Source organism: Phalacrocorax aristotelis, chromosome 21, assembly GCF_949628215.1.
Source record: "Phalacrocorax aristotelis chromosome 21, bGulAri2.1, whole genome shotgun sequence".
Classification (NCBI taxonomy): domain Eukaryota; kingdom Metazoa; phylum Chordata; class Aves; order Suliformes; family Phalacrocoracidae; genus Phalacrocorax; species Phalacrocorax aristotelis.
In genome coordinates this window covers 8,358,212-8,372,713 of record NC_134296.1, presented here as the reverse complement: position 1 = coordinate 8,372,713, position 14,502 = coordinate 8,358,212, and the positions used below count along the sequence as shown (strand labels likewise).

Genomic DNA, 14,502 nt, shown 5'->3' with positions numbered 1-14,502 from the left:
CAGCACAGACAAGGCACATGCATGCCCCCATAGCAGAAAATTATTGTTAGCAACTTTTATTGCCACTAATTTTGCAAAATTTAATTCTTAAACCCCCAAGTATTTGCATTATTAATGATTTCTAATAAATTAATCATTACAACTTGAGGTTTTCATAATTTCCTAGATATAAGATGTGATCTTTTAGATAGGGCATTTTCTTGTTAGCTGTCATGTCATTACACTTGCTCCCTAACATGATGCATAGCAGGTTGAGAACATATTAACTCGAGAAGGAGGTCACTGTTCTTCTGTGTAAGAGCAATTCTCAATTTACCTCAGGGAAAAAATGGTTCTGTTCTAATTCTTCATGGAATTAGATGGCAAAGGGAAAAACTAATTTCCTGTTGGTTATGTTACTGCAAAGTCACTTAACTTATTGTCCCTAAAGGCTATTTTTTCACAGATCTGTGGCACAACACACAGCAAACTGAGGTTATCCTTCAGAGGAAAGTCATATTTGTATTCCATAGGCTCTGGAGAAGAGCATGCTACTTACTTCCATGTAGTGTGGCACCGTTTAGGAACCTGTTAGTCTTTGGGGGTGGAGTGGTTGAGTCTGGCTTTCAAGAACAAAAAAGATTGACTCACAGATGTTAAGTGAGCATCTTTAGGGGTTTTTTGAGCTTTCAAATGCTCTGCATTGATAGTGTGTGGTGACAGAGGGATGGAATGTGTAGACTATCCAGTAGAGACAAAGACAATGATTTTTAGAGTTTCATTATGATCAGCATTTGTCTTTCTGGTAAAAGGAGCCTTATACAGCAACTTACTACGATGTCAAACTTCAGTAGTAAAAATGAAGAACCTAGAATTCTTAGAATGTAAGATTTTTTTCATAGCTGCATCTCCTTCACATATACCGGTGGCTTTTTCATCCAGCTTTTCAGCCTTTTTCATGGAAGTTGGAAAAACAGAGGTTTGTGAAATATTGCTTTTAGCTTTTAAATACCACTGACTTCTTTTAGTACTTTTTCTGATAGAAGATACCGTACTGGTAAGCTGTTCAAATGTACCTATGGGACGTGGGTATTTAAAGCCTATTGACTTCAGGAAACTTATGTCTGAAGCCCAGGGCTTTAGAAGGTCTCTAATCCCCATTCTGTTTAGTGTTATAAAACCTAGTGAATTCAGAGTAAATTCAGTTTCTAAAATAAGTATATAATAACATAAAACTTAGTTGTAGTAGAAATTAACTGCAGTGCCACAGTAAGTATTAGCCCACGGTCATTTACTCCAACCCACATGCCATCTTCATAGCTGTGGTGGTAATAAAACTATTTTGCATGGTTGTGCAGTGATTCAGACCAAGTGACCGGTCCTCCCTGTTAAATACATATATTTGCATTATTTTAACAGATCACTTCTCCTATTCAAAGCTTAGCTTAACAATAAAAATGGGAGACCTGAGGGCCCACTTGAGTCACATAAAGAACTGCTGCAAAGAAGAGGAAAATAAACTGGTTTCTGTGCTTGTAAAGAACCGAGAAATAAAAAGCTTATTTAGGAGTAAGGAAGATTTAAATCAGATACTAGAGAAAGCAATTATGGTGGTAAAAATGGCACTGGAGTAAGTTGCCTGTCCAATCTTCGTCACTGAATGTTTTGAAGATTGGTTTGGGCTACCTGATAGAACTTCTGAATTGTTCTCTCTGAATTATTTTGACCTGTAAAGGAGGAGAAAGGACTTTTGAGATCTCTTCCAGCTCTATTTTCTGTTATTTTTCCTTACATACGTCAGTTTTGTAAAACGCTGATGAGTCTCTGATCAGTAACATGCATAGTGCCTTTTTAATGGGCAAAGGAAATAATCATATACTTCAAGCCTGCTTTGCTAGAGATGAGTAAACAAAATGTTACTCATACGTACAGCCTGAAAATATTCGCAGAACAAGTTCATGTCATAAACCAAAATCTAGAAGTGCCACTGAAGTGGAGAATAAGGGACACGCATGTTTTCCCTAGAAAATAGTCAGATCTGATGACATCGGTCTGACCTGAACACCTTGCATTGCGCTGCTTTTTCAGCCTCATCTCCATCATTTGTGTAAACCGTGAGCTTCTATGCGGTCTAATCTGCACGGAATGTCGTGTTATGGAGTTAGGTCTAAGAATTTGATGAGTCCTGAAACTGCAGATCAAGAAAGAGCTTCCCTAGATGGATACCTGTTGAGAGAATTCATTTTCAAGCTAAGCAGAATTCTTTGTTCATCTGAACTAGAGAGTCTAGATCTCTCTAACACGTTTGGTATCTGAATAGTTAAAGGAAGTCATATCTACTCCAGCTGGATCTTCTCTACATAACTGACCCGTTCGGCTTGATCTGGTATTGGATTGTTTACGTAACTTCAGTAATTAACCACTATCAGCCTCATTAATGAAACATAAACCACCTCTTCTGCTCATTTATAAAGCATTTGTCAAACAAAACTTAAACAAAGGGCAGAATCTCAGCAAAGTAACAGTCCTTCAAAAGCTACTGAGACTCTGACTACAAGTCATTACGGTCACTTTGTTGCTGTTTTTCAATAAAAATGAAACAGAAGTGATGGCATTGTCTATTGCTTTTGGCTAACTTTTCACAAAAACATCTGAGATCTGTCACATGAGGGCAATGATGCCTGGACAACTATTTTGGCCATTTCAGTACAAAATACCGATGTTCCCGCTCATTACTGTAAATCATTAAATGATGAAAGCAAGAGTCAAATACTAAACAATTGGGAGCCTTTGCAAAACTAATTGCTAATTACGGTAATCGTTGTTATATGTGAGTTAAAGGTTATATTGTAAAATAGATTATTTCATTATAGGATTAGGTCTCTCCTGTTAGTAAACTGTTCTGAACAATATGAAAGTAAGTTAAGTATTAACAATACAGCTCATTTATTAAAATTATGTAACGTAATCTTTACCTGTTTTTGTTTTGGAGAAATAAAACGTTTTAGAGGCATGAAATACACTGGCAGACAAATACATGCCAAAAATTTTGTGTTCTGTGAGCTACTTGGATTTGCAATTTGTTAAGGAGCTCGTGAGAAAACTGCAAGCTTTCTGTTCACCCTCTCTTCTGGATTATTTATTAATCTTCAAAAGGCGCAGAGGTTCTGGCACTGTTAGGACTTTCTGCATGGCATGGATGAGCCTCAGCCCGGGGTGAGAAACGCCACACTTTTGCAGGTTGGTGGCGTCTTGCACTCCTGACTCTCAGCAGAGAGAAAGATTTAATTTGAATAGGATGCGTATCTGTTGTACGTGGTGGTTTTGATTATTGGATGACATGTTCCAAGGTAGTATCAGGTCCAGAAGCTACAGTAGTAGGAAAATGTCCCTTGTTGTATTCAGCACATTCACCAACAATTTGGATGCAAAGCTTGAGGACAGGCGAAGGAAGCCTGTGTGGGAACGGCACTAAACTCTATATCGGCATCGGGTATGAGGATGGTTGCAAAGAACAGAAGAGGCATGGACTGTTTGTCAAAGATGACTTGGTTTATTTTGTGGTGTTATTTGCCTAAAAAGTAATTCACCTAGAAATTTGAGAAACCTGTGTTTGTTTTGTTGTCCTTGTTTGCCTATTTTGCCTGCAGCAGAGCGAGAACCATGGTTGGTTCACTTGAAACTTAAGAATGTGAGTGTGGTAGGTCAGGGACTATTGTTTTCTTCATACATGTATGGCCTCTGTTGGAAGGGGCCCTGGCCAGACTGAAGTGCTTAAGATCCAATGTTATACTTACAGTGATGAAACAAAACATTTAAAAAAGATCTATTTGTACTGCAAGTTCACACGGTACTTCACCCCTTCTGTACATTTTAAACGTACTAATTTTTGTAGCTTCAAGCAACAAGGTTCGTGTGTCATTTCCTTTGAGCGCTAGTTTGCAAAACTTTTGTCTTCCCTACATGTAGCTTTTAAAGGAGCACAGTCATTAAGTTCTCAAATGAATTCATGGGGGGGAATAATGGGAGACTGTATTGGACCAGAGAGGAAAAACAATTTTGATCTTTTTAAGACTGATTTTTTTACTTAACCATGAAGCTGTTGGTGGGTTTCGCTATGCATTTGCTTACAGGCTTTTCACAAGTCCTGAAGAGCTAAACACTTGACTTATGTTGAATTCAAATGAAAGAGTCAAACTGCTTTAAACTTATTTGAAAATCTCAAGACAGCCTACAAAATGTTCCTGTTCCTTCTGGGCATTCCTTAAGCTTGGTATGCAGGGCAGTCCCGCTGCCTTGAGGGAGAACAGGTGCTAATAATAAGCCCGGCTATTCAACACTAACAAAATGTATGGGTATCCTTACATCTCCACCTTTCAATACCTTGTGCCAAATCTATGTGTTTCCCTTTGGCAGGAAGACAAAGATTTGTCAGTAAAATGCTCCAGTGCCTCAGTATTCAGCAAGGCACAATGTGGAAGAAAGTAAAGATAACTAAAGGCTGACGACAATCTCCTGCAATGATCTCAGAATCGATGGTTCATAGGCAGTACTTGTAAATGTAACTTTAAGCATCGAGGTTCCTAAATGACTGTACTTCTTTGTAGGTACAGCAAAGAGAAGCCAAGTCCTGGGCCCAATTTCCATAAAGCAGAATATCTTGACACTCTGTATTAAGCATTACAAAATAATTATTGTGGAATCCGTTGGTCAGCATTTTATCAGCAATGGAGTCTTGCTGCTGAGAGACTGAAATAGCTGGATATATCCATTTATCAATGATAATGTTGTCCCTTTTTTCCAGCCTGGATTCCATCTTAAGGACATTTGTTTTAATAGTAAAAAGAATATTAGACTCATAAATGTAAATGCTGTGGTGAAATGGGTGACTCTTCGAGATTTATCAAAGCAGAATAATTAAGATGAACATTAAGACTAATTTTCTTGGTAATAACTTTTGTCACAGAACAACTCTGGCTTATGCAGCAGTAATCCACCTTGAAGTATAGGCTGGGAAGTGCAAGAAGAGGATTCACTTGGCTTCCTGGTCTGTGAGTCTCTGTGCTGCAGATTTTGTTGAGGGCAATACCAGTGAAATTGTGGCAGTAGCTGATGACTCTGTTAACACCATCATTTAGTTTTAAAAGCAAGCAGTCAAAAAGTGTTAGGGTGTGTGCTATGAGAGAGAAGTCTGTTTTGCTTTTTAAACACGTGGTAGCTGCTGAAATATTTGGCTGTTAGACACTCAGGGAAGGACTTCTGATGGAAATGAGAAATACCACCTTCAGCTTTTGAAAAGGTAATGCCTGCTGCATTACTATGCGAGACTTGCGCTTTCAGAGACCCAGACAAAATTTTTCAAACTCTGCTGACTTACTGTTAACGGGATTTTACCTGAAATCCAAGAATTGCTGTAGAAATGTGCCTTTTTTATCTACTTCCAGCATTTAGATGCCACTCAATCTGTCTCAGATATTGCTGTTTTCTGCCCATTGGTTCCTCTGTGCATTGTTATCCCTCATCTCCTCCACTCCCGTTTCTGGGCCAGTTACGGGTGTTACCTGCTGCACGTGGTTTTGACATCCTCGGTACCAACGCCTGAACTTGTCCCAGGTTTACAGATCCTGTGCTGTGCTCAGGATTCTGTGCTGCGTCTGTTACCAGTCTCTTTACTTCTGCTGTGCCTTTGGCCTGTCTAGATTTCCTTCCTTTTTGATTTTCCTGCTGTGAGCAAGAACCTCCTCAGCTGTACTCAGAAATGCTGTGTATTTATTCCATCACAGAAATACTATTTATGATTTTTCAAAGATGGCCTAGAAATGGTTTTGGTTCTGTAGCAGCTTTGCTGTTTTGGAGAGCCTCAACATGCTTCTAGCTAGCGTATACTTTTCCTGCTAGAACAAATCCATGTTCTGTTTGACAAAATACAGCCATGTGGTTAAGAGTTATTAAAAGCATTAAAGCATTAACCTCTTGTAACCTCATTTTTCACTTTGTACACATACATAAGTGTTTAATCGAATGGAAGTTAAACACTAAAAAGTTTGAGAAGCCAAATTTATACATTCTCTTCAGTTTATACAGAATTGATGTGATAAGCCAAAGGAATTATAAGACACCACTACTCAGAAAATGCTCATCTGTTGATTTGTTTAAGCTCTGTTGCTACATACTAGAAGTTTTGGTGACAAGCATTCCCAGCATTTAAATCAAGGAGCTTTGTCCTACTGGGATCCGATCTGTGTCCTGGCGCCACGCTAGCTTATTCTGCTGTCCTTTGGAAGTTGAACAAATGATTCTGTGTCAAAAGATCTGCTGGAGAGGGGGCGAGCCACATCCTTGAGAGAACACAAGACTAAGTGCTGTGTGGTGGCAGTATAATGGACTTCCATCTCCTTACTCTGCAGTTTTATTTCCAGTAGCCAGAATCCCACAGAGGGACTGCACTGATCCTGAAACGAAAGCCTGATATAGCAGTGCTGGCCCCTGTCTGCCTTGCTTGGCTCTGCTTGTCATGAAAGGCCAGGATGTCATCTTGGAAGCCAGGGAAAAGTGAGTATCAAATCATAAGCGCAAGGAGCAGAACAGGCCAGCGATTCAGACATACAATCCAGGTGCAGCTTCTGCTGAGGTGCAGTGATCCTTCATGCTGCACAAACAGGGTGTTCCTTTAGCTGACTTCCTAGTAGATATGCATTGGAATTTCCAGTGCTGCATTTTGAAGCGGCTCATTGAGTGCCTCCCTGCGGAAAACCTGAATTAAGCGGAATCTTGGAGATTGCATGTTCGATTTTTACGGAGCTTCCTTATGTTGAATAAGGTGAAAAATGGGAACTTACTGAACTGGTACACATATATCATTCCACGTAGCTGTATCAGGCCTACTCCTGTGTGGCTGCTCAAGGCTCTGCAAAAATGGGTGTACTGGCAGAGGCTTTAACGCAGCCGCGGCATCGGGAGTGTGGGCAGAGTGCAGCAAGAGCAGGCGCTGACCCGCGCAGGTGGGGTCAGCTGGGGATACGCCAGTGGGGGACAGACGGCGGGACAGGGGAAACAAGGACTGGCCACAGCTTGTGGATGCCATGCCTGTATTAGGCTGGGGTGGTCTTTTGCCAACTTCTTCCATAACCAGAATGTAAGCACTGTAATATTTGCCATTTTCCAAATGTTTGTGAATCACCCATTACGAAAAAGGAATTCTGATAACAAGGTGTCTTTTAGTATGCTCTAATAAGAAAAATAAGGAAGTACCAGAAGTTAAAACCTGCTGTAAAGCGTGGTCTAGACCTTCTGTTCCCCACAAGTTACTATAAAGCAGCATTGCATTTGCTTTCCATTTGATGGCCTCAAGCTGCATCAGGGGAGCTGCAGGAGTGGTCAGGGATTGGAAGAGGCTGCCCAGAGAGGTGGGGAGTCACCATCCCTGGGGGGGTTCCAAAACCATGTAGACGTGGCACTTGGGGACGTGGTTTAGGAGGCCTGGGGTGTTGGGTTGGTGGTTGGACTTGATGCTGGAGGTCTTTTCCAACCTCCATAATTCCATGATTTTGTGATTTCCAAAGTTTGGAAAAATATATCTCATACTTTACTGATTAATCTGATTCTGATTAAATACTCCAAATGCAGTTGCTTATTCTCTTCTGGGTTGTATGAATGTTTTGAAATTGTTGCTTATATAAAATTATCTTACTCAGCACTCTGCACTAGGCTTGATTATCTCTGGGATCGTAAAGAAACTTTTATAAAGCATCCTAGATTTTTCTTCCGTGTCTGTCTGAACGGGGATTTAAAGTTGAAAGATGACTCGAGACAAAGGGAGTCCTGTTAAAACATCATCATTGAAAACATTATTAATAAAGTCGGTAGCGTTGAAAAAGCTTTGTGGCACAAAGTTAAGCAAAGCGTCAAGGGCATCACAGATCACTAACGGTAGCTTTGGTTAGCAAATAAGTATCAAAGAAGCAAGTCAGCATTACAAAGCTTGTTATTTTAACTTGAGTAGAGGATGTTTACTGTTAAAAGGGACAAACAGGGATATTAGATAAGATGACAGCTCAACAGATCTCGGCCCAGAATTTATCACAAACTGTTTAAGGGACTTTTTAAAGAGATAACCAGAACCCCCTTGGGTCAAGGGTATGCGCCCTTCTGCAAACAGGCTGCGCTGCGCAGAGCAGCATTCCTTGCACCAGAGCCTTTCCACCTGGCGCGACGCGGCGTTCCGCAGCAGCGCGGCTGAGGGCACGCGCCGAAGGGCCGCGGCGCGGCGGGGCTGCTGCGGCGAAAAGCACGTCCCGAGGGCGCCGGCGCTGCGCGGGTGCGGCTGCTTCGCGGCGCCGGTTCCCTGGAGGGGGGGTGTCCCCGCCGCCCGGAGCTGCGCCGCAGGGAAGGGAGCACCAGGGCCTGGGGCGGCTGCGGGGCGGCCGGCGGACCCGGGGCGCCCTCTGCCGGCGGGGTGGGGGGCGCGCTGTGGTCGGGGGGCGCCCTCTGGCGGTGGGGAGGGCGCCCTCTGGCGGCCCGCGGCCATCGCGCGCCATTCGAGCGGCGCTCGCGCTCCGGCCCGCGCCTGCGCACGTGCGGTGCGAACGCCGGGGCCGGAAGCGGCGGCGGAGGGCGCTGGCGGCGTCCCTGGGCCGCTGGCTCACGCTGCCCGCGCCCGGCGGGGGCGCGCGCCGCCGGGCATGGGGCCGCCGTGAAGGTGAGGAGCGCTGCTGGCGCCCGCCCCGCCATGAGCTGCACCATCGAGAAGATCCTGACGGACGCGAAGACGCTGCTGGAGCGGCTGAAGGAGCACGACACGGCGGCCGAGTCGCTCATCGACCAGTCCGCCGTCCTGCACCAGCGCGTCGCCGCCATGAGGGAGGCGGGCGCGGCCTGGGCCGAGAAAGTGAGAGCGGGCGGCGAGCGGGGGGCGGGCGGACCCACAGCCGTGTCTCTGCAGGGCCAGGGCACCGCGGCGGAGCGGGCCGACCCGAACCGGCTGCGGCCGCACCTTCTCCTCTCCCAGGAGAACACGCAGATCCGCGACCTGCAGCAGGAGAATAGGGGTGAGCCCGCGTGGCGGTGGGGAGCGGCGGTGGGGGGCCGCGGCGCGCTCCTTGGGCGGTCAGGCTGCGGGGGCCGGGTCGGTGTTGGCGGGGGGGAGGGTTGGCCGAAGTGTTGGGCGGTACGCTGTAAGAACTCGGAGCGGGGGGGGGTGCCGGGGGTGCTGTGCGGAGGGGTGCGGGGTGCCCGGGTGCTGTGCGGAGGGCCCCGGGGCGTGCTGGAACAGTGCCCTGCCCAGCGCATCCTTTGGGTGGGGGGGCCGGGCGCTGCGTGGGCCGGGCGCGGGGGGCTCAGCGCGGGGCGCGGCGGGTTTGCGTCTGTCAGCGGGGCCGGGCGCTTCGGCGTGGACGTGACTCCCGGCCTCGGGATGGGTTCCCGCTACGCGAGGGCCCCGGCCGGCCAGCTGCCCCCGGCCGGAGGCCCGGGGCGAGCGGAGCGGTGGGGTAGCACTAATCGAGCGAGCAGGTGCTGCCGAGTGCCTCTGGGCGTCTGCTGTCGTCAGCGTGAAAATAGCTTGTAGCTTGTGGCAGTGACATGCTGTATTTTGCAGAGCTATGGATCTCCCTGGAGGAGCACCAAGATGCATTAGAGCTTATCATGAGCAAATACCGAAAGCAGATGCTACAGCTTTTGCAAGGGAGGAAAGGTGAAGATACAGAACCAGCCTTGAAAGTTCATCAGGCTAATTCCTTGGTAAGAGGGGATGGGGACAGAAGAGGGCTCGAGACTCCTCTTCCCTGTCTCTTGCTTGCTTTCGTACCACCTTTATTTCCAGTTGTGGAACTTCTCTGCTCCAAAATACATTTTCTGAAACTCTTGTCTCTTTGTTGGTATTTTTTTCTCTGTTCGTTTTACAGCATACAGGTTGTAACAGTTATCACAGAGGACACTGAAAAAGCATAACCCTTTCACGGCCCAGGTGAAGGCTTGTTCTTTACACGCTAGGTGGTAAATTCCCTCGGTTAAACTTGATGCACATGATTTTCTACAGTAAAATCAAAGACATCAGAGTTGTTATTGTGCTCGGTACTTGTAACAAAGAGACAAGAATCTCCTAGGACTTGGACTTGATGGTTCTTGTGGGTCCCTTCCAACTCAGGACATTCTAGGATTCTAAATCTCTGTGAGCTGCAGTATGTTTAATTAAGAAATCATCACTCCCAAATGCTTTTAAACTGCATGGATACTCCATGCAATGGCCTAAAACTGTCCCTTTGTCCATGTTGGGTGCAGCGACTACAGAACTCTGAGGTGTGGCTGCTGATAACTGCTGCCTGTTTTACATTTAGGTGTCTAATGTAAACAATATTAATAACATTAAATCTCTAAGTTAGGCATTTGTTAGAAAGCATTTTTATGTGATTAGAGAACAGCCAGCTGGTTGAAGCTAGTGACATCTCATATCTTGTGATTTTTTCAATTGGAATCAGAGCCAGCCTAACTCTCTGCAGATACACCAGTGCAAAGGCACTGATATGTGGCAACTCGTTACTTCTCTGTTTTGTGTTGCTTAGGTCCTCTGAAGTTAAGTAGCGTAGCAATGTCTTGCTCCCAGTACTTGCTTAGGTGCAGGAATTGCTCTGTTTATCAGCACTTAATATTTGAACAGAACTTCTAACATTATTCTCTGGTGCTGCGTTTTAATGGCATGGAAATGCAAACTGAAGAGGCTCTGGAGGAACGTTTGATGGGATGTGCCTAGGCTCTCTCAATATCCAGGCAAAATATTCTGTACTTCAGATTAGGTCTGTGAATTTTTTCCTACCCATCACTTGGAGAATAGCAACAACCTTTTAATATATTTTAAAGAGCTATATTCTTATTATAACCATCTTTCTGGTTAGGAAAAAACCCGTCATTGTTTCTTCCCAGATTAAGCTATCTAAGTCTTTCTTGTTCCTCCAGCTCTCTCCTAGATGCTCTAATTTATTTACGTATTTTCCGAATAATGGAATTAAAAACTGAGTTATCTTCTCTGGTGGTACATGTATCTTCTAGAGGCGGTGGAATAACTACTGACCCTTAGAGAAAACAAACTCCACCCTATAACATTATCTGATGTTCACCAAAGTGCTTGTTAAAATGCTTCAAAAGCTTCTAAATTCTTGTCTTGCTACTTCTTGCCAATTACTGACATTCTTGTGTTTGCACATTTGAGTTCCTCCCTAAATACTGTATTTTGAAATGGAATGCTTGTCAAACAGGAACTGTTGCTACGTTACCTGTTGGAATTTTTCAATGGTTGTTTTATGTGCATTTCTGAGCTTCAGCAAAATGCATCTTTCAAAGGATTAGAGCTCTATCTAGGCAGATTCTGTAAAAACTGCCTCGGGAGGCTCTGGTCTTACTTATTTTAGTTTCCTTGCTTGGCTTCCTTCAGAGATGAGGCTGTTTACTTCACACTGTTACTCACTCCTGAAATCTCATTTGCTTTTATATCAGGCATTCTTGTAAATTCAGAGTCAGGCTTTTCTAATAAAGCAATATAAAATTCCCTGGATACTAATCATATTCACGAGAACCTGAATATGTTGGCTCAGTGCTTGTCACACGTGGAAGCAATTTCCATCTTAGTAAGGGCACTTGATCTTGCTGACTGATGTAATTCTACTCACTGTCTTCCTTGATGGCTCGTGATAGGGGACAATAAGGTCTACGTTTTCATCTGTAGATATTGCACGAGTTAGAAAGGATTGCAGGTGCTTGGGAGGAAAGGGTTAACATTCAAAACAGGAAAATAGTCCCAAATTAAGAAAATGAAAGAAATTGATTTAGAAGGGATAAATTATTACTGCTGCTTTTGCCTGAACATATTAAATATATTACTTTTATGTCTTTCAGGAAATTGAAAGTCAAATAGACAGAATATGTGAGATGGGAGAGGTGATGAGAAAAGCTATTCAAGTCGATGATGATCAGTTCTTTAAAGTTCAGGAGAAACTAGCTCAGTTGGAGGTAAGAACAGATACAATTCCTAAGGGTAGATCGGCCTTTGGGCGTCTCTAGGCTCACTCTGGACTTTTTTTGTTTGTATGGGTCAGGGAATTGTAACAATCAAAAATTTGGGGGTGGGGTCAGGAAACGCAGAGCAAGATCTGTTTATTTTCAGGTTCTTGAAGTTTGTGGTTTATGTGCAGTCAGAAGCAAAATACAAGCTTTAAATGATGTGGTCGTCTTCTTGCTAGCACTGTATTAATGCTTATAACATCAGTGTTTTATTTAGCTGTGAAGGAGTGGGGTTATTTAAAGAGTATCATCCTTTAATTGTGAATTAGCTCATTTCTATTTCAGCAAAAATATTGATTTTGCAGCTTGAGAACAAAGAGCTGCGTGAACTATTGTCAATCAGCAAAGAATCTTTTGAGGTGGGGAGAGAAGATCTGCCTGACTGTGAAGCTTAGGTCACAAAATAACCTTATCTACAAATCTTGACTTCAGAGACTATTATGAAACTACCCTACAAGGATGGGTTCTGATTTGTTCTTTCAGGGGTTTCCCTGTATGCTTGTTTTCTCTTTCAAAATGTGTGGGTTGTTTTCTCTGCATTTTTCTGAAATTACATACTCCTGATGGCAAAGGCTTGCGTTGCTGCGCTGTCTTGGTAATTGCAGCATACAGATGCTTAACAATGAAGTATTTATGATGTGTAATCCCTTGTGATAGTTTATTTCCTCTCCCATTTGTTATTTTTGTGAGCTTTAGTTAATAATTCCAGCTGTGCAGATGGCACTTAAATCCACCTCGTCGGTAGCTAGAGAACATAATGCAGGTTGTCATTATTTCATTTGATAGGAGAAATAAGAGATTATTCAAAAACTGTGTTGTAAATGGTAGGTACACATTTTGCTCTGCCCGCACAAAGCAGGTGCGCAGAGCTGTTTTGCTTTGAAGAGCTAACACTCAGGATTTGGCTGGGTTAGATTGCTTCTTGGACAACTGCCTAGAATCGCATCAAGAGAACAGCAGAGCGCCGATAGAGCACTTCAAGTCGTAACTCCTGTAAGGAGCATACTTCACCTTGATTCAGAGGTGAAGAATCAGAGTAGATGACCCTTTCTGACACCTGTGTGCTTTTGAAGGATGTTGCATATCTGACTAATTTTTTTTTATGGGTAGACCTGTTCCGGCTTTACCAGTGCTTGTGGATACTGGCGAGCTCTGATCTGAAGGCAGTGCGCTCAAACCCTGCACACAACACAGCACTTTCAGATCAAAGCTCTTTGGCCTCCCGCCACTTTGGACTTCAGGAGGAGTGAGCGGAGGTCTGCCTCAAAACTAAACCAAAACCAACCATGTAGCCATGTTTTAATGTTACATCACAGGTAAGTCTAGTGACAGATGTTACATAGTTATTGCAGAATCCTTTACTGAGTGGAATTAGAGTTGCAGTGTTGTAGGAATTTATCAATATCGTGATGTTTTAACGATGTTTTTATATAAAAATTTGTCGTTCTTACCTGTGATCAAATAATAATCCTCTGAGAACAATAAACATCTCATTTCCAATGTCAGTTTAAATTTTTATGCCACTTTTACCCAAGTGAGAATCTTGTCAGATGCAGAAGGTGATTTACAGGCCTGTGCTTATTAGGACACACTTTCTTGCAACCATTTGGAATGTCCAGCAAGATTGTTTGGTAGATGTAAGGGATCTCTGTACAGGAGCATTGTATACAATCCTTTTCTATTAGAAATTGTTTAAGAGGGAATAAAAAAACCCCAGTGGGCAGTATTTTCTCAAGTGTATTCTCTTTTGTGAATCCTGGGAATAATTCTGTCTGTTCTGCATGTACCCGAGCCCTTCGCACCCCCTCTAATTTGTACGTTGCCTGAAGGAAATACTACAGTGATGAAAAAAGGTTGCATTTTATCTCTTCTAAGTTAACATACTCTCAAATACCTGTAAAGATGCATTTTTACCTTCATTATCCCAGGGTAGGTTAACATTCCTCTGAGCGGCTGGTTGCTGTGCAGCCTGAAAAAATGGAAACTAAAGAGCAGTTGCTTTGACTGAGTTTGTTATTAATTAGTAGTGGGCCATAACTAGCAGGGGAAGTTTAACATACGTTCCGTTTGCTACTGTCCTCTTCTGGATCTGTAAGTACGGAATCTGTGACTATAAATGTCCGACTGTACGATTCTTATGGGCTGCCACGCGGTTCCAGAAGAACTTGCCCAGCTCATGCTGAAAAATGGACCTGAGCTCCAGACTGAAAATTCTCCTCTGCCTGTCCTTGAAAACCAGGCACGCAGCGTCTCCCTGTTTAATTCGGTGCGGACTGGACCGAGAGCAGGGCTCGCCTCCTCTTCCCGAGGCTCTGCCTTCTCCGTAGCGAGGTTCCAGCCGCGGGGAGCAGGCCGGCCGAGAGCCGCGGCCCTGCCCGCGCCCGGCACCCGCACAGCCGCCGCTTCCCCGCACCCGGGAGCGCGGTGCCGGCGGCAGCGGAGGGCCGCGGCCGACGCCCCGCACAGCACCCA

General features: G+C 44.2%; 1 protein-coding gene across 3 annotated transcripts; it reads left to right on the top strand.

Moving 5' to 3' along the window:
* The first annotated feature begins 8,286 nt into the window (after positions 1-8,286).
* Positions 8,287-13,756, top strand: SIKE1 (suppressor of IKBKE 1). Of its 3 annotated transcripts, XM_075115196.1 has the most exons (5): positions 8,562-8,866; positions 8,921-9,026; positions 9,575-9,717; positions 11,866-11,979; positions 12,336-13,756. In XM_075115196.1, exons 1-5 carry the CDS (start codon positions 8,708-8,710, stop codon positions 12,423-12,425), a joined length of 612 nt encoding a protein of 203 aa, XP_074971297.1. In that variant the 5' UTR covers positions 8,562-8,707; the 3' UTR covers positions 12,426-13,756. The 3 variants fall into 3 exon arrangements, with proteins under 3 accessions (XP_074971299.1, XP_074971297.1, XP_074971298.1); XM_075115198.1 differs by having other exon boundaries at positions 8,287-9,026; XM_075115197.1 differs by having other exon boundaries at positions 8,562-9,026; positions 12,316-13,756.
* Positions 13,757-14,502: the final 746 nt, after the last annotated feature.

Bases quoted from the DNA above. Each gene is read 5' to 3' on its own strand.
- SIKE1 (XM_075115198.1), top strand. From the start codon at position 8,708: ATGAGCTGCACCATCGAGAAGATCCTGACGGACGCGAAGACGCTGCTG. The intron at 9,027-9,574 runs GTGAGCCCGCGT...TGTATTTTGCAG, and splicing joins CCTGCAGCAGGAGAATAGGG to AGCTATGGATCTCCCTGGAG. The intron at 11,980-12,335 runs GTAAGAACAGAT...TTGATTTTGCAG, and splicing joins AGAAACTAGCTCAGTTGGAG to CTTGAGAACAAAGAGCTGCG.